The 19417-nt window shown below is 38.6% G+C and overlaps 1 protein-coding gene across 1 annotated transcript in view; it reads left to right on the top strand.

The window, feature by feature from the left end:
* APC (APC regulator of WNT signaling pathway) overlaps positions 1-18475 on the top strand; it is a 137370-nt gene extending 118895 nt beyond the window's left edge. Inside the window, exons 11-15 of the mRNA XM_080803914.1 lie at positions 2041-2180; positions 3134-3211; positions 3501-3617; positions 8358-8572; positions 10880-18475. Coding sequence (XP_080660040.1) covers positions 2041-2180; positions 3134-3211; positions 3501-3617; positions 8358-8572; positions 10880-17453 — 7124 coding nt within the window. The 3' untranslated portion in view covers positions 17454-18475. The remainder of the gene's footprint in view (positions 1-2040; positions 2181-3133; positions 3212-3500; positions 3618-8357; positions 8573-10879) is intronic.
* Positions 18476-19417: the final 942 nt, after the last annotated feature.

Genomic DNA, 19417 nt, shown 5'->3' with positions numbered 1-19417 from the left:
ACTTAGATGGTTTTTCAGACATTTTTAACTCAACTGCCCGAACTGAACTGGTTATCTCCTTCAGTCCCACATCCCTTTCTCTTCCAAGGTTCTTCTCAGAAAATAGCATGACAGTCAGCCCAGTTCCTCAGGCCAGAATCTCGGAAGACATCCCATAACTCTACCCTAATTAAAGTACCGTACTTTAATTCTGCTTCTTAAATTTATCTCTAATCACTGCTCTCCTTTCCATCCCCAGTTTGGGCCACTATCATCTCTCCTACTCTGCAGGGAGTAAAGTACTTACTTGGCTCCCCACTTCCAGTTATCCATTCTGCATCCTACTGATCACAGGAATCTATTTAGAATGTACATTAAATTATTCCTTCCCCTGTCGGAAAGCCTTAGTGTGACATATAAAGTCTTGCATGATATGGCCTCTACCCATTTCGTAGCCTCATCTTGAGACCTTCCCCTTATTGCTGTGTATTTCAGGCTCAGGGGCTCTTGCACATACTGTTTCATCTGCCTAAAATGTTTTTCTATTATTCCCGCCCCACCCGTTTTAGATACTCATCCTTTAAGTCTTTCTTAACCTAAACATTATTTCCTCAGCCTTTGTCTTGATACTCTCAATCTAGGTGAAGTCACCTGTTACCTCTCCCTGTGCTTCTACACAGTCTGTTATGCCTAAATTAGTTGTTCAGGGTCTGCTTTTGCTCTAATGTATAAGCTCCTTAAAGATAGTCACTGTATTGTGTTCACTGGCTATGTATTTTCCCATTATCCTGGGTAGATGGAAGAAAATACTCCTAAATATGGTTTGAGTTTTCCTTAACCAAATTAATTTTCACTTATCTACATTCAAACTCATCTCACTGCTGCTAGTCATAAAGATTTGCATCAGTCTTCGTACAGTTAATTCTCCTGGCTTGGAATTCTTTACCCAAGTTAGAACTTTGTTTTACATATTTGCAGTCTCCTCTACATACTGACCCTTCTAGATCATTTACAAAAATACCAAACATACAGGTCCTCTTCAAAAATTGATAACCTGACTGTTTAGACTAAGAATTTCCAAAAATCACCTGTTTATGTTCATCTTCCTTTTTTCTGTCTAAGCCACTTCTCTATGACAAAACAATATCCCCAGTCCCATGATGATTAATATTAATGATGAATATTTTGAATAGCTTCCATATGCATTTTTATTTTTATTCACTTGCTCACCATTTTGCTTTACCTTTTTTTGTTTTTTTGGTGTGGTTTTTTTTTTTTGTTTTGGATTTTTTGTTCTGTTTTGTTACTACCCTTTCCTTTCTGTCTTTCCCTTTCCTTTTCCTTCATTTTTCTCCTTGCCTTCTCAGTGTTGACCACTGTGGGCATTGTCAGGCATACCCAGTGGTGGGAATCAAGGGGAAGGAAAATACTAAATCCTAGCATAGTTGGTATTTGACACTTGTGAGTATTAAAGAAAAGTAAGAAATTTTTAAAAATATATACATAATAAGTGGTTTTATAGAACTTAGTAATAAATTGAACAGATAATTCTTTTTTATAAGAAAATAATCTTTGCTTCATGCACAGTTTCATTTAAAAGTCTCAGGATTCCTAAGGCTAATTATTTGGCAGATAAAAAAAAATTAAAGTAATTAGGCCACAGTGTATAACATTGAAGAATGTTTGTAAAGTTGTAATAATAAAAATAAGTTACCTTTTTCTGCCTTCATGCAGGAAGACCTAGTGTTAGAACATAGCCTTCTTCATCAATGACAAGATATAGGTATACATGCGGTAAATAAGACTATAATGCCCACTTCACTCGTAAGGCAAGGATCTGGAGGGTGGAGAAAACTGGCAGAAAATGAGTCATTATCAGTTGTACTTTGAGTATTACATAGAAGTTCTTTGTGACAATTTTTGTAGCTTGTGATCTAGAGATGTATTCAAGCCATATATTCTCCTTCTTTGAGATGTTTTCCTAATAAGTAATTTTTAAACTTGGTGCCACTTGTTTTATTTTAGATTATTGTCTTTTTCCTCTTGCCCTTTTTAAATTAGGGGGACTACAGGCCATTGCAGAATTATTGCAAGTGGACTGTGAAATGTATGGGCTAACTAATGACCACTACAGTATTACATTAAGACGTTATGCTGGAATGGCTTTGACAAACTTGACTTTTGGAGATGTGGCTAACAAGGTATGTTTTATAAAAAGATCCACTTCTTAAGATATCACTGGTATGAGTTAGTTTCATACAAACTACTGTTCACTGATTTCCTTTTTTCACTCTCCTCATTAAACACTGATTTAAAAAAAAAAAACAAAACTGAACTTCACACACCAGTGCATAGTTTTACTCGTTAGGTTGTCTTATGCCTAAACAAAGGCAAAAGATAGAACACAGTAGTGGGTTTATGTAATTGCATTTAAAATACTATTCCCAGGAATAAGAGTAAAGATTAAAAATTCTGATGACAGATGTGAGTGTTATACATATATCGCTTCTGTGCAAAGAAGAGACTTTACTTTAAAACCCTTTGCTTAGGGTGCCTGGGTGGCTCAGTGGGTTAAGCCTCAGCCTTCAGCTCAGGTCATGATCTGCGGGGTCCTGGAATAGAGCCCCAAGTCCGGCTCTCTGCTCAGCGGGGAGCCTCTCTCTCTGCCTGCCTCTCTGCCTATTTGTGATCTCTGTCTGTCAAATAAATAAATAAAATCTTTTTTAAATAAATAAAACCCGTTGCTTATCATTTCTTTTTTTTTTTTCAAGATTTTATTTATTTATTTGAGAGGGGAGAAGGTCAGAGGGAGAAGCAGACTCCCCATGGAGCTGGGAGCCCGATGTGGGACTCAATCCCGGGACCCTAGGATCATGACCTGAGCCGAAGACAATCGCCCAACCAACTGAGCCACCCAGGCACCCCTGCTTATCATTTCTTATTGCTTACTCTTTTTATTTTTCCAGTTTACTAGGAGAGGAACAGTTCACAAAAAACTTCCTTTCTGTAATCTGGCTCTGGGGCTTCTATGGTAAAATATTAGGATGATTAAAATGAGACAACTAAAACTGGATTTGAAATTTATTAGTCCAAAATAAAGCACAGCTTCAGGTTGCCTTGTTATTGACCCTCTGTTCCATTTCTAATTTTACAGGCTACACTCTGCTCTATGAAAGGCTGCATGAGAGCGCTTGTGGCCCAACTAAAATCTGAAAGTGAGGACTTACAGCAGGTACTAGTTAGAATTTCAAGTGTTTTTCTTGGATATTAGTGGGTTAATATCCTGATTTGGATTAATTTAAACTGTAGTTCAGTATTTAGTGTCTCATGTTTCAATTGTGGTTACATTAAAACCAGAATAAAGGAAACTAATTATATTGTAGGAATCCTTTTGGCACTGTATTAGCATTTAGGAGGAATTTCTTTACTAGTAGATTTCTACTCTTACCACTAGCATTAAAAACAAAATAACTATAAATTCTTTTATATTCAAGTTATTCTAAAATTAATTTCATTTGCAGGTTATTGCAAGTGTTTTGAGGAATTTGTCTTGGCGAGCAGATGTAAATAGTAAAAAGACATTGCGTGAAGTTGGAAGTGTGAAAGCATTGATGGAATGTGCTCTAGAAGTTAAAAAGGTACCTTTGAAAACATTTAATATTCTAATTTGGATTTCATTTTTGGTTACTTTTTTGCTACCTTTTCCCACCCTTGAGATTCCCTAATTTTTTTTTTTTAAGGCAGCATGCTTAATTTTGTATTTGATTGGACGGATTTCACCATTTGAGATATAAAGCTAGCATAGGACTAAAAATGTAGAACAGCAAAAGGGGAGAGAAGCCACCCAAATTTGGGTCAGCTAGAAAGGCACATCTTTGGAATGGAGGGAAAAAATTGTTCAGAGCTGAAGGAAGGTCCTGGGTTTTAACAAAAATCTCCTAAAAGCTAATGCCAGAATCAGTTTACGGAAAAACTCCAAAATTGCACATGAGGCAGGAGAAATGGGCAAGACAGAAGGACATGGGCTGTGGGAACAGCTGGCTGGGCTGGAGGCCACGGCTCAGGCCCCGGACCTGGAAGTAGGAGGCTGGAGGAAGTGTAGAAGCCAAGTTGAGTGCATTCACCCAAAACCTTGCTTCCCAGTCGGTCCCAAGGATGTGGCTGCTTTCCTCAGACAAAGGATTTTATTACTTAATTTCTGACCTGCTTATCTCACCAGTTCTTAGTCTTAGACTACTCCAAAGTCGGAAACTATTAAGATGGAAAAAATTGTACAACGCCGGCTAGGTTAAGTCAGGTTTTTTCAGATTTGACACTATTGGCATCTCAGACCAGATAATTGTTTCAAGGGACTGACCTGTGCTTTGTAGGATGTTTAGCAGCATCTTTGGCCTTGGCCCACTAGATACCAATATACTTCCCCTCCATCATGACCATCAAAAATGTCTCCAGTATTACCAGAGGTGCCCCAAAGGGGCGAAGGGAGAAAATCACCCCCAGTGGAGAATCACTGTGTTTGTGGGGTCATTGTTACATCTGTGTTCTCCAGAGTCCTCAGTGTTGATAGTCACCGTATCAAGAGGTGATCAGATCCAAGGGTAAGGAATGCCTCAAATAATAATTTGTTTACAAAAGGAAATAGCACCAGGTAGCATATCTACTTCAGAAACTAAGCTAATTTAAAAAGAAAAACATTAAGCTTGAAGTTTGGGAGGGACTAAGCAGGTCTTCTTAGCTAATCTGGGCTTCCTTTCACCCAGCAAGTCCCACCAGACCTACAGCCTACATTTTTTCCTTCAAAATTTCCTTTTTAGAGAAGGCAAAGAATTTTTGGTTTTTATTTGTTTGTTCATGTATTTTTGTGAAATTGTTTTATACCTGGAAACCCCAAGAAAATCCACTGAAAAATAATGAGAAACAAGAAAAGTATTCAACTAAAAAAATGGTTATAATTGTAATATTCAGATATACTTAGGATCTGCACAAAAATACCTTTAAAACATTCATGAATCGGCAGAACACTTGTATTTGTTGCAGGTAAGAAGATAGATAAAAGGCTCATAAGCACTTGAAAAGATACTCAGCATCATTAGTCATGAGAGAAATACAAATTAAAACTACAGTGAGATACCATTACATATACTGGTTAAAATGTAAAAGATTAACCAAGTGCTGTCAAGGATGTTAAGCAACTGGAATTCTCATGCACTGCTGGTGGGAATGTAAGATGGTATATCACCTTGAAGAACATTTGGCAGTGTTTTAAAGTTAAATATATACCAACCACACGATCCAGCCATTCCAATCCTAAGTATTTACCTAAGAGAAAAATTCCTGTTTGCGCAAAGTCTTAAACACAGATGTTCACAGCAATACTGTTTGATAGCCAAAAACTCGAAGTAATTCTAATGTCCATCGACAGGTGAATGGGTAAACAAATTATGGGATGTCCACACTGCAATACTATTTGGGTATTTGAAAAATGAACTATTGGTACAAACAATTATCTATAATGACAGAAAACATGAGAGTGGATTACAAGAGGGTACTAGAAAACTTGGGGAGATGATATAAATGTTTTTTTTTTTTTAATGTAGTGATGGTTTCATGGGTATGCTCATACATGGAAAGTGATCATATTGCACATTTGAAAGATGTGCAGTTTATTGTTCTTCAGTTATACCTCAATAAAATTATACCAAAAAATTAGACTCCTCATCAAGTGTGTATATTTTCAAAAAGATTTAGTATGTTTGTGTGTGTTATGGGAACTTGTATTGTTGCTAAGAGTTCATAACTTTGTCTTTCAAGGACCGCAAAGATCTTTATACAAATAGTTGCTACAAACTGAGAAAGCTAAATAAAAAGACTCCTCCTACTGAGAAATGCAAAAGAAGACCATAATAAATGGAAAGGCATACCCTGTTCTTACAAAGGAAGAGTGATATTTTATAGATCATCATCCATAAATTCACCTATAAATTTTTTTTTCCTCTATAAATTTTTAATGTAATCCCAGTCTTGGAAAAATTGGCTCAGCAGAAATTTATAGTGTCCAGTTCTGGTTTGGGTCTACTTCTGGCTAGCAGTGTTAGAATTTACTTTTTTCCTCTTTTTCTACATTCAATGGAATAGTCATTCTGAACATTGTTTTTTAATTCATCATCTCTTCCTTTTCAGCTTTACTGCTAATGACCAGGAGAGTCAGAACTACCTTCCGTATTCCCATGCATTGCCTCATTTTACCTTCATTGAGCACGCTCCTACTTTTCTACAGAGAACCTTTCCATCCTCCCACTCTGTGCCCCAAGTATTGGTGTTTACTCAAAGTTGTTAGTCCCTGGGTTCCTCCGTGGCTCTGTTGGTTAAGTATCTGCTTTGGTCAGGTCATGATCCTAGGGTTCTGGGATGGAGTCCCACATCAGGGGCTCTCTACTTAGCAGGGAGTCTGCTTCTCCCTCAACCTCTCCCCACTATTTGTGATCTCTCTCTCTCTCTCATTCTCTCGCTCTCAAATAAAGAAAATCTTAAGGGGAAAAAAAAAAGCTATCAGTACGTTACTCCTATCTTCTGTATCTTCTCTACTGAGTATAGAGATGACTTTTTTGTTTCAACTATCTTTATAAGAAGCCCAATGTTTTGAAAATTAAGAAAACAAACAAAAAAACCTTTTCTTTTGCTTCTTGTAACTCCTGCAGTGTTGCTCTTTTTCCTCTAGCAACCAAAACACAGAACAAATCACTGGCTCCATTTCTTCACTGACCATACCTTCTTCCGTTCCTTTTAATTTTGCTTCTAACAAAATCTAGGTTTATAGTTTAACTGGGGTTTCTTTTCTACCTGCACCTATATTTAATACTTTTGGATCACACACCTTTTTGAAATTCCTTTGTTTTTACCATCTGTACCTACAACTTCTAATCATTTCTCCTCTAACTGTAAAGCTTCTTTGAATCAAAACCCTTTCCTCTACATGTAATCTCGTAGAGAACAACTTCTGTTTTCCTACCTTTACCTCTCACCTCTGACCTCTGGGCCATCTGTAGTTGAACTCACTTATACATCTAAACTGTTGCTGTTTTCTCTATTCCTGGGATACTATGAATATCCCACCTTTACCTCAGTCACAGTGTAATTAAAATTGAGCTCTTAACCTTCTCACATCTCCCTGCCTCCTGATAAATAGTATTTGCTCCTAGATTCTCTTAATTTCCTGATGAAGAGAACATGGTGGCTAGCTGTTTATTGGGTCAGGCCCAGAGTGTTTGCCCTGACTTTCAAGTTTGTTTGTTTGTTTTACCATCTCACCTGACCTAACACTGCTCCCCAGCATGGACTTGGATCTCCTCTGTGTCTTCTTTCTATTCCTCAGTCCTCCCTTGCTGATTCCCTCTTCTATGCCAGGAGCACCTGTCTTCTTTCTGAAGGTACAGGTCTTATCTTCTACAGAGCTGCTGTCCTCCATGAAATACTTCATTTATTTGATTAAAGTCAGGTAGCAGTAATCTTTCCTTTGTTCATGTATGGTTTTGCTTCTTTTTTTCCCCTAAGTAAACTATTAGCAGTTATCAGCTTACCATATTGGTATCCTCTGGAGTGCCTCTAACTGTGATAGGCACAGAGTAGATTTTTAATGAATGTTTGTTTCTTAGTTGATTTTAGTAGGAAGAAAAACTGACATCAGGATTATGGCAAGTTTTAACCAAATATCCTGAATTATTTACTCAGTGTTTTGTTCTTGCAGCAATTACAGTTTGCTATGATGTTATATACCAAGGAAGTTCTAGTTTTTGGAATTACCTTGTTTCTTTGGGAGTTTTAAGAAATTGGAGTTTTTTCAGTATGCTTACTTTTTAACAAATTATATTGTTACCTTTGAATCAACCACATATAAGTATATATGTGTGCTTTTTATACAAACAGAATATCCGTACATCCTGCTCTGCAACTTGCTCTTTTTATTTAATAATATGTCTTAGATATCCTTCATATCAGCATATAGAGGGGTTTGGTGTTCTTGTTTTTTTCTGGTTTCTATTACCATGCAAGTGTTCTTTTCAGAATGCACATCAGTTCTGTTTCATATTCTTATACGAGCTCTTGATACGTGTGTAATTCTAAGCACTTAGAATAAAGCTCAAAAAGGTCATTAGTTAAGTATTGTGTTCTGCTTGTGCTATGGGGATATCATTACTTAAGTTCCAGTTGGTATTTTATCAGTTTTCTAAATGGAGAGTGCCCATACTTTGCCCTTGAGGGGTGAGAAGCAGGGGAGATAAGTAATGACAGTAACAACTTACTCAAAAGAAGTAAACATAGAAATTCTAAGAGGCATATTCCAACTCTAATTAGATGATACATGTTCTGTTTCTTAATAGGAATCAACCCTCAAAAGCGTATTGAGTGCCTTATGGAACTTGTCCGCACACTGCACTGAGAATAAAGCTGACATATGTGCTGTAGATGGTGCGCTAGCATTTCTGGTCGGCACTCTCACTTACCGAAGCCAGGCAAATACGTTAGCCATTATTGAAAGTGGAGGTGGGATACTACGGAACGTGTCCAGCTTGATAGCTACAAATGAGGACCACAGGTAAATGCAGTATTTTTATATTACTTTTAAATGAATTCGTGTAGAATTCATACCCTCAAAAAGAATCTGTTGTAAGCAGTGTTTTGTGTAATTGTGCAAGTGCTAAACTAAATTAGATTACAGTGAAAAGATAACTATTAATTCCTAACTTGTTAGTATATTTATTCTAATAAAAGTTTATAGTATGAAGATGTGTAGAGGCAAACAAATGATGATCAAGAGGTATAACCCATATGAAGGGGAAAAAATTAAAGACACAAATACTACAGAGAACAAAATCCCATTGTGTGTTAGTGTGGCATAAGGGAACGAAACATTTATAAAAAAACAAAATCTATGGATATGTTCCAGAGAATCCAGTAGTTCATTTTTTTTTTAAGATTTATTTATTTATTTGAGAGAGTGAGCTGGGGAGGGATGGGTGAGAAGAAGAGACTCTCAAGCAGACTTCCTGCCAAGTGTGGCGCCGAGGGCAGGCTTTGCTCCCAGGACCCTGAGATCATGCCCTGAGTTGAAATCAAGAGTCAGACATTTACCTGAACCGAGACACCCACACACCCCCAATGGTTCACATTTTTTTAATGGTATCTTATTATCAATAATCTTAATATTATTTAGCCAACAGCCATTCATCTAGGGCTATTAAACCTAAGAAAGCATCTCATTTACAAGGCACAAATTTTCATAACTTAGGCTCTGTATTTTGTCAGCAAAAATAGGGATATCTTGGGGTGCCTGGGTGGCTCATTTGGTTAAGCATCTGACTTGATTGTGGCTCAGTTCATCATGTCAGGGTCACGAGGTTGAACCCCTCATTGGACTCCATGATGGGTGTGGAGCCTGCTTAGGATTCTTTCTCTCTCCCTTCCCTCCCCCCACTCTCAAAAAATATATACATATGCGTCCTTTCACAGCATATTTTTTTATTTTTTATCCAGTATTGCTTCTCGTTTTCAGAAACCCCATAAGGCACTTCTAGTAACAGAACTTGTAAAGAATGTGAACATCTTCTCTTTAGGTTTTTGATGCACAAACAAGCCTTAGATCCCTCTCTGCTATGCAAAGACCTCTTAAACTCAGTAAGCACTCAGGTGTCTGCTGGACAGCTCAGAGAAGATTGTCACGTTAAATCTCATTGTACACCCTTGCCAATCAGTTTTAAAGACCTCTAAAGTTGAATGTGCTATCATTAAAATTAAGTTTACCATGAATTAAACAAGCTATTACTCTTTCAAGTCCCAAAGTTCATTATGCTAACTCTCAATCCTTATTTTTATAGTTAACCTTTAAATTTTCGAAACCTTTCACTAGAAATAATAACTCCACACACAGTTTGACAGAGCATACTTCTAAGGGGGATAGCATTATCACAAAATCAATCCAGGAGGATAGAGGTTATTCTAAAAAGTCACTTTGCCAGTCTAGGCGCTTACAGTGTGCTCCCTGTAAAGACTGATTGATCAATTTTTCTACCTCTTCCAAGATTTCTTGTAGTTAACATTGTGGAACCCATCTATAGATTAAGTTACCACAAAGTCCCTGTTTAAGATAAGATTTTATAATACATTCATTGAGGAACTCTGTCACCATGTAGATAAAGCAAGTGTTTCTGCTCAGGAATTAAAGAGAGCATGTGAGTGGAGGGGAGGGGAAAGGGAGAGAGGAGGAGAATCCTCAAGCAGACTCCCCACTGAGTGGGGAGCCTGACACAGGCTCTATCCCAAGACCTTGAGATCATGACCTGAGCTGAAATTAAGAGTTGGATGCTCAACTTACTGGGCCACCCAGGTACCCCAGGAAAAATTTTTAAAGCTATGGGGTCAGGGGCACCTGGGTGGTTCAGTCCATTAAGCGTCTGCTTTTGCCTCAGGTCATGATCCCAGAGTCCAGGGATCAATCCCCACATCTTCTCTGCAGAGCAGAGAGCCTGCTGCTCCCCCTGCTTGTCCTTTCTCTCTGCCAAATAAATAAATAAAATCTTAAAAAAAAACAAAACAAAACAAAAGGAAGCAGCAGCAGCAGCAGCTATTGGGTCAGAATAGGAAATGTAGAACAGATTAAAGTCAACACTTTTACTTCTTTTAGTCTGACAGATGAGTATTTTTAAACAGTAAACATTAAATGAAATAGGAACAAAAGGAGATGTGAAATTCTTGAAATTTATAGTATAATTTGGGGCAGTTTTATTATGCCTATTAATAAGTTTTAGTAGTTATCTTTAGATTTAAATTTGTTTTCTAAGCTTTTATTTGTTGTTACAATAAGGAGATTGTTACTTTAACTTTGGGATCTCTTATTTTATTTCAGGCAAATCCTAAGAGAGAACAACTGCCTGCAAACCTTATTACAACACTTGAAATCTCACAGTTTGACAATAGTCAGTAATGCATGTGGAACCTTGTGGAATCTCTCAGCAAGAAATCCTAAAGACCAAGAAGCATTATGGGACATGGGGGCAGTCAGCATGCTCAAAAACCTCATACATTCAAAGCACAAAATGATTGCTATGGGAAGTGCTGCAGCTTTAAGGAATCTCATGGCAAATAGACCTGCAAAGTATAAGGATGCCAATATTATGTCTCCTGGTTCAAGCTTGCCATCTCTTCATGTCAGAAAACAAAAAGCCCTAGAAGCAGAATTAGATGCTCAGCATCTATCAGAAACTTTTGACAATATTGACAATTTAAGTCCCAAGGCATCTCATCGTAATAAGCAACGACACAAGCAAAGTCTCTATAGTGACTATGTTTTTGACACCAATCGACATGATGAAAATAGGTCAGACAATTTTAATACGGGAAATATGACTGTCCTTTCACCATATTTAAATACCACAGTGTTGCCCAGCTCTTCTTCCTCAAGAGGAAGTTTAGACAGTTCTCGTTCTGAAAAAGATAGAAGTTTGGAGAGAGAACGAGGAATCAGCCTAGGCAACTACCACCCAGCAACAGAAAATTCAGGTACTTCTTCAAAGCGAGGTTTGCAGATTTCCACCACTGCAGCCCAGATTGCCAAAGTCATGGAAGAAGTATCAGCCATTCACACCTCCCAGGAAGACAGAAGTTCTGGGTCTACCACCGAGTTACATTGTGGGACAGATGAGAGGAATGCACTAAGAAGAAGCTCTACTGCCCACACACATGCAAACACTTACAACTTCAGTAAGTCGGAAGGTTCAAATAGGACATGTCCTATGGCTTATGGTAACTTGGAATATAAGAGATCTTCAAATGATAGTTTAAACAGCGTCAGTAGTAGTGATGGTTATGGTAAAAGAGGTCAGATGAAGCCTTCCATTGAATCCTATTCTGAAGACGATGAAAGTAAATTTTGCAGCTATGATCAATATCCAGCTGACCTGGCCCATAAAATACATAGCGCAAATCACATGGATGACAATGAGGGAGAACTAGATACACCAATAAATTATAGTCTTAAATATTCAGATGAGCAGTTGAACTCCGGAAGGCAAAGCCCTTCACAGAATGAAAGATGGGCAAGACCCAAACATATAATAGAAGATGAAATAAAACAAAGTGAGCAGAGACAATCAAGAAGTCAAAGCACAACTTACCCTGTATATACCGAGAGCACTGATGATAAACACCTCAAGTTCCAACCACATTTTGGACAGCAGGAATGTGTTTCCCCATATAGGTCAAGAGGAGCCAGTGGTTCAGAAACAAATCGAGTAGGTTCTAATCATGGAATTAATCAAAATGTAAACCAGTCTTTGTGTCAGGAAGATGACTATGAAGATGACAAGCCAACCAACTATAGTGAACGTTACTCCGAGGAAGAGCAGCATGAGGAAGAAGAAAGACCAACAAATTATAGCATAAAATACAACGAAGAAAAACATCATGTGGATCAGCCTATTGATTATAGTTTAAAATATGCCACAGACATTCCTTCTTCACAGAAACCACCATTTTCATTCTCAAAGAATTCATCTGGACAGAGCACTAAAACTGAACACATCTCTTCAAGCAGTGAGAATACATCCACACCTTCATCTAATGCCAAGAGGCAGAATCAGCACCACCCAAGTTCAGCACAAAGCAGAAATGGTCAGACCCCCAAAGCCACCTCCTGCAAAGTTCCCTCCATCAACCAAGAAACAATACAGACTTACTGTGTAGAGGACACCCCAATTTGTTTTTCACGCTGCAGTTCATTATCATCTTTGTCATCAGCTGAGGATGAAATAGGATGTGATCGGGCAACCCAGGAAACAGATTCTGCTAATACTCTACAAATAGCAGAAATCAAAGAAAACAGTGGGACTAGAACAACAGAAGATTCTGTGAGTGAAGTTCCAACAGTGTCACAGCATATTCGAACCAAATCCAGCAGACTTCAGGCTTCTGGTTTATCTGCAGAAACAACCAGGCACAAAGCTGTTGAATTTTCTTCAGGGGCCAAATCCCCATCAAAAAGTGGTGCTCAGACACCTAAAAGTCCACCAGAGCACTATGTTCAGGAGACTCCACTCATGTTTAGCCGATGTACCTCAGTCAGTTCGCTCGATAGCTTTGAGAGTCGTTCGATTGCCAGCTCTGTTCAGAGTGAACCCTGCAGTGGAATGGTAAGTGGCATCATAAGCCCCAGTGACCTTCCAGATAGCCCTGGACAAACCATGCCACCAAGCAGAAGTAAGACCCCTCCCCCTCCGCCTCAGACAGTTCAGACCAAGCGAGAGGTGCCTAAAAACAAAGCCCCTGCTGTGGAAAAGAGGGAGAGTGGACCTAAGCAAGCTGCTGTAAACGCTGCCGTGCAGAGAGTCCAGGTTCTTCCAGATGCTGACACTCTGTTACATTTTGCCACAGAAAGTACTCCAGATGGATTTTCTTGTTCCTCTAGCCTGAGTGCTCTGAGCCTCGACGAGCCATTTATACAGAAAGATGTGGAATTAAGAATAATGCCTCCAGTTCAGGAAAATGACAATGGGAATGAAACTGAATCTGAGCAGCCTGAAGAAGCAAATGAAAACCAGGAAAAAGAGACGGAAAAACCTACCGACTCCGAAAAAGACCTGTTAGATGACTCAGATGATGACGATATTGAAATACTAGAAGAATGTATTATTTCTGCCATGCCAACAAAATCTTCACGCAAAGCCAAAAAACCAGCCCAGACTGCTTCAAAATTACCTCCCCCTGTGGCAAGGAAACCAAGTCAACTTCCTGTGTACAAACTTCTTCCATCACAAAACAGGTTACAAGCACAAAAGCATGTTAGTTTTACACCAGGAGATGATATGCCGCGGGTATATTGTGTAGAAGGGACACCTATAAACTTTTCTACAGCTACATCTTTAAGTGATCTAACGATAGAATCTCCTCCGAATGAGTTAGCTGTTGGGGAAGGGGTTAGAACAGGGGCACAGTCAAGTGAATTCGAAAAACGAGATACCATTCCTACAGAAGGCAGAAGTACAGATGAGGCTCAAAGAGGAAAAACCCCATCTGTAACAATACCTGAACTGGATGATAGTAAAACAGAAGAAGGTGATATTCTTGCAGAATGCATTAATTCTGCTATGCCCAAAGGAAAAAGTCACAAGCCTTTCCGTGTGAAAAAGATAATGGACCAAGTCCAGCAAGCATCTATGTCTTCATCTGGAGCTAACAAAAATCAATTAGATGGTAAGAAAAAGAAACCTACTTCACCAGTAAAACCTATACCACAAAATACTGAGTATAGGACACGTGTAAGAAAAAATGCAGACTCAAAAAATAATTTAAATGCTGAAAGAACTTTCTCAGACAAAGATCCGAAGAAACAGAACTTGAAAAATAATTCCAAGGACTTCAATGATAAGCTACCAAATAATGAAGATCGAGTCAGAGGAAGTTTTACTTTTGATTCACCTCATCACTACACACCTATTGAAGGAACTCCATACTGTTTTTCACGAAATGATTCTTTGAGTTCTCTAGATTTTGATGATGATGATGTTGACCTTTCCAGAGAAAAGGCTGAATTAAGAAAGGGGAAAGAAAATAAGGAATCAGAAGCTAAAGTTACCAGCCACGCAGAACTAACCACTAACCACCAGTCAGCTAATAAGACACAGGCTGTTACAAAACATCCAATAAATCGAGGTCAGTCTAAACCCTTGCTGCAGAAGCAGTCCACTTTTCCACAGTCATCCAAAGACATACCAGACAGAGGGGCAGCAACTGACGAAAAATTACAAAACTTTGCTATTGAAAATACACCAGTGTGCTTTTCTCGAAACTCCTCTCTAAGTTCCCTTAGTGACATTGATCAAGAAAACAACAATAACAAAGAAAATGAACCTATCAAAGAGACAGAGCCCCCTAACTCACAGGGAGAACCAAGTAAACCTCAGGCATCAGGTTACGCTCCTAAATCATTTCACGTTGAAGATACCCCCGTTTGTTTCTCGAGAAACAGTTCTCTCAGTTCTCTTAGTATTGATTCTGAAGACGACCTGTTGCAAGAATGTATAAGTTCTGCAATGCCAAAAAAGAAAAAGCCTTCAAGACTCAAGGGTGATAATGAAAAGCATAGCCCCAGAAATATGAGTGGCATATTAGCAGAAGATTTGACACTTGATTTGAAAGATATACAGAGACCAGATTCAGAACATGGTTTATCCCCAGACTCAGAAAATTTTGATTGGAAAGCTATTCAGGAAGGTGCAAATTCCATAGTAAGTAGTTTACATCAGGCTGCTGCTGCTGCCTGTTTATCTAGACAAGCTTCATCTGACTCAGATTCCATCCTTTCACTGAAATCGGGAATCTCTCTGGGATCACCATTTCATCTTACACCTGATCAAGAGGAAAAACCCTTTACAAGTAATAAGGGCCCACGAATTCTAAAACCTGGGGAGAAGAGCACATTGGAAACTAAAAAGATAGAATCTGAAAATAAAGGAATCAAAGGAGGGAAGAAAGTTTACAAAAGTTTACTTACTGGAAAAGTTCGATCTAATTCAGAGATTTCAAACCAAATGAAACAGTCCCTTCAAGCAAACATGCCTTCCATCTCTCGAGGCAGGACAATGATTCATATTCCAGGAGTTCGAAATAGCTCTTCAAGTACAAGTCCAGTTTCTAAGAAAGGCCCACCTCTTAAGACTCCAGCCTCCAAAAGCCCTAGCGAAGGTCAGACAGCCACCACCTCTCCTAGAGGAGCCAAGCCATCAGTGAAGTCAGAATTAAGCCCTGTAACCAGGCCGACATCCCAACCAGCTGTGGCAAATAAAGGGCCTTCTAGATCAGGATCTAGAGATTCCACTCCTTCAAGACCTGCCCAACAACCGTTAAGTAGACCTATGCAGTCTCCAGGGCGAAACTCAATTTCTCCTGGTAGAAATGGAATAAGTCCTCCCAACAAATTATCTCAGTTGCCAAGGACTTCATCCCCTAGTACTGCCTCGACTAAGTCCTCAGGTTCTGGGAAGATGTCTTATACATCTCCAGGCAGACAGATGAGCCAACAGAACCTTACCAAACAAACGGGTTTATCCAAGAATGGCAGTAGTATCCCAAGAAGTGAGTCTGCCTCCAAAGGACTAAATCAGATGAATAATAGCAATGGTTCCAATAAAAAGGTGGAACTTTCTAGAATGTCTTCAACGAAGTCAAGTGGAAGTGAATCTGATAGGTCAGAGAGACCGGTATTAGTACGCCAGTCAACTTTCATCAAAGAAGCTCCAAGCCCAACCCTAAGGAGAAAACTGGAGGAGTCTGCTTCATTTGAATCTCTTTCTCCATCTTCTAGACCAGATTCTCCCACTAGGTCCCAGGCACAGACTCCGGTTTTAAGTCCTTCCCTTCCTGATATGTCTCTGTCCACACATTCGTCTGTTCAGTCTGGTGGATGGCGAAAACTCCCTCCTAATCTCAGTCCCACCATAGAGTATAATGATGGAAGACCAGCAAAGCGCCATGATATAGCACGCTCCCATTCTGAAAGTCCTTCTAGACTTCCAATTAATAGATCAGGAACCTGGAAACGTGAGCACAGCAAGCATTCATCATCCCTTCCTCGAGTAAGCACTTGGAGAAGAACTGGAAGTTCATCCTCAATTCTTTCTGCTTCATCAGAGTCCAGTGAAAAAGCAAAAAGTGAGGATGAAAAACATGTGAACTCAATTTCAGGAACCAAACAAACTAAAGAAAACCAAGTATCCACAAAAGGAACATGGAGAAAAATAAAAGAAAGTGAGATTTCTCCCACAAATAGTACCTCTCAGACCACTTCCTCAGGTGCTGCAAATGGTGCTGAATCAAAGACTCTAATTTATCAAATGGCACCTGCTGTTTCTAAAACAGAGGATGTTTGGGTGAGAATTGAGGACTGTCCCATTAACAACCCTAGATCTGGAAGATCTCCAACAGGAAATACTCCCCCTGTGATTGACACTGTTTCAGAAAAGGGAAATCCAAACGCTAAAGATGCAAAAGATAATCAGGGAAAGCAAAATGTGGGTAATGGCAGTGCTCCCGTACGCACCATGGGTTTGGAAAACCGCCTGAACTCCTTTATTCAGGTAGATGCCCCAGACCAAAAAGGAACTGAGGCAAAACCGGGACAAAGTAATCCTGTCCCTGCATCAGAGACAAATGAGAGCTCTGTTGCTGAGCGTACACCATTCAGTTCTAGCAGCTCGAGCAAGCACAGTTCACCTAGTGGGACTGTGGCTGCCAGAGTGACTCCTTTCAATTACAATCCGAGCCCTAGGAAAAGCAGCGCAGATAGCACTTCAGCCCGGCCGTCTCAGATCCCGACGCCAGTGAATAACAACACGAAGAAACGAGATTCAAAAACTGACAGCACAGAATCCAGTGGAACTCAAAGTCCTAAGCGCCATTCTGGGTCTTACCTTGTGACATCTGTGTAAAAGAGCTGGAATGATGAAACTCAGAAAATTATGTGTTAATTACAACTGCTATGTAGAAATTTTGTTTCAAATGAAACTTTAAGACTGAAAAATTGTGTAAATAGGTTTGATTGTTAGAGAGTTTTTGTTCTGGAAGCCATATTTGATAGTATACTTTGTCTTCACTGGTCATATTTTGGGAGGCACTCTTGATAGTTAGGAAGAAAATGGTAAAGCCAAGTATATTTGTACAGTATGTTTTACATGTATTTAAGTAGCATCCCATCCCATCATCCTTTAATTATTGCTTGTCTTAAAATAATGAACACTACAGATAGAGGATATGATATATTGCTGTTCTCAATCATTTCTAGATTATAAACTGACTAAACTTACATCAGGGAGAAATTGGTATTTATGCAAAAAACCATTCTGTTTTAGTCCTTGTGAGTCCATCTAACATCATAATTAATCATGTGGCTGTGAAATTCACAGTAATATGGTTCCCGATGAACAAGTTTACCCAGCCTGCTTTGCTTTACTGCATGAATGAAACTGATGGTTCAATTTCAGAAGTAATGATTAACAGTACTGTGGTCACATTATGTGCATATAGATAGCTATGGTGTAACAACTTACACTATTTTGTGCTCAAAACAAAAAAAAAAAACAAAAACAAAAACAAAAAATCTGTGTAACCGTAAAACATTGAATGAAACTATTTTACCTGAACTAGATTTTATCTGAAAGTAGATAGAATTTTGCTATGCTGTAACTTGTTGTATATTCTGGTATTTGAGGTGAGATGGCTGCTCTTTTATTAATGAGACATGAATCGTGTCTCAACAGAAACTAAATGAACATTTCAGAATAAATTATTGCTGTATGTAAACTATTACTGAAATTGGTATTTGTTTGAAGGGTCTTATTTCACGTTTGTATTAATAATTTTCAAAAAGGCTTCTTTTAAAAGCTTATATAAATTTTTTCTTCAAATTCTATGCATTAAGAGTAAAATTCCTCTTACTGTAATAAAAACAATTGAAGCTAACTGTTGGCATTTAACCATTCCATGCATTGGCACTTAACCATTCCTGAAACTTACATTTCTTAAATGAGATTAGCTTAGAAACTCCCGATGTTTAATATTTTTTCTTACTCCACTGGAGTTGATTTAAAACAAATTCATGTAATAGCAATGTGAACTACCTAGCACAGGACTGGATGTTGAACAAAAAAGGCCCACATAGAATATTTCCTTTTTCTTAATAGAATGCTCTACTTGAAAAATTGATTATTGTTAGGTGTAAGTAGTCTCTTCCAAGCCTGTCTTGGAATGTTCCTCTGTTGCTACTGGATCCGGAGTGAACAGATTTTATCACCCTGTAGATTAGGGCAAAATTCCAGCAGCCAGTTGTAATCAGCATTTTGCCATGCTCAGAAAATGCAAATCACGTGGAACTTCAAAGGTAGATTTAATACTATTGAGATATTCAAAAGACTATTTAAAGCCCCTGCCCGTTAAGGAAAACTTTGTTTTTGGTGAGTAGAGTTGAGAGGTACATGTTCAAGTGCCCCCTTCCTCTCAGAGCAGGGAGCTCCTCCTTGAAGGAAGGAAAGAAAGATAAACCGATACACATATTAACAGGTAGTTTAATGTATCTTCCCAGAATTTGTCCTAAATGATGAGAGGGTGAGAATGATAAATGCTCACGTATTTATTGAATAAAGGAAACTACTTTTTTTTTTTAAAGGAAACTACTTTTATTGATAAAATTCATGTGCTCTGCATTTAGGGAAGGGAAAAGATACTTAGATACAATGGGGCTCTGGGAAAAAGGATTGAGAAGGAGTAAGCATATCTATGTGATGCCCTTGAAATCACACGTGGCTATCTACCCCTTACCTGTGTTTATCAATGTCAGTAAATATTCCAAAGCCCATATTCTTTCCACTGTACCACTTTGCAAACACCTCAATTTATT

This window comes from Martes martes, assembly GCF_963455335.1.
Source record: "Martes martes genome assembly, chromosome: 5".
NCBI lineage: Eukaryota > Metazoa > Chordata > Mammalia > Carnivora > Mustelidae > Martes > Martes martes.
Note: the sequence above shows the minus strand (reverse complement) of the source record. Positions and strands in the feature narration are given on the sequence as shown.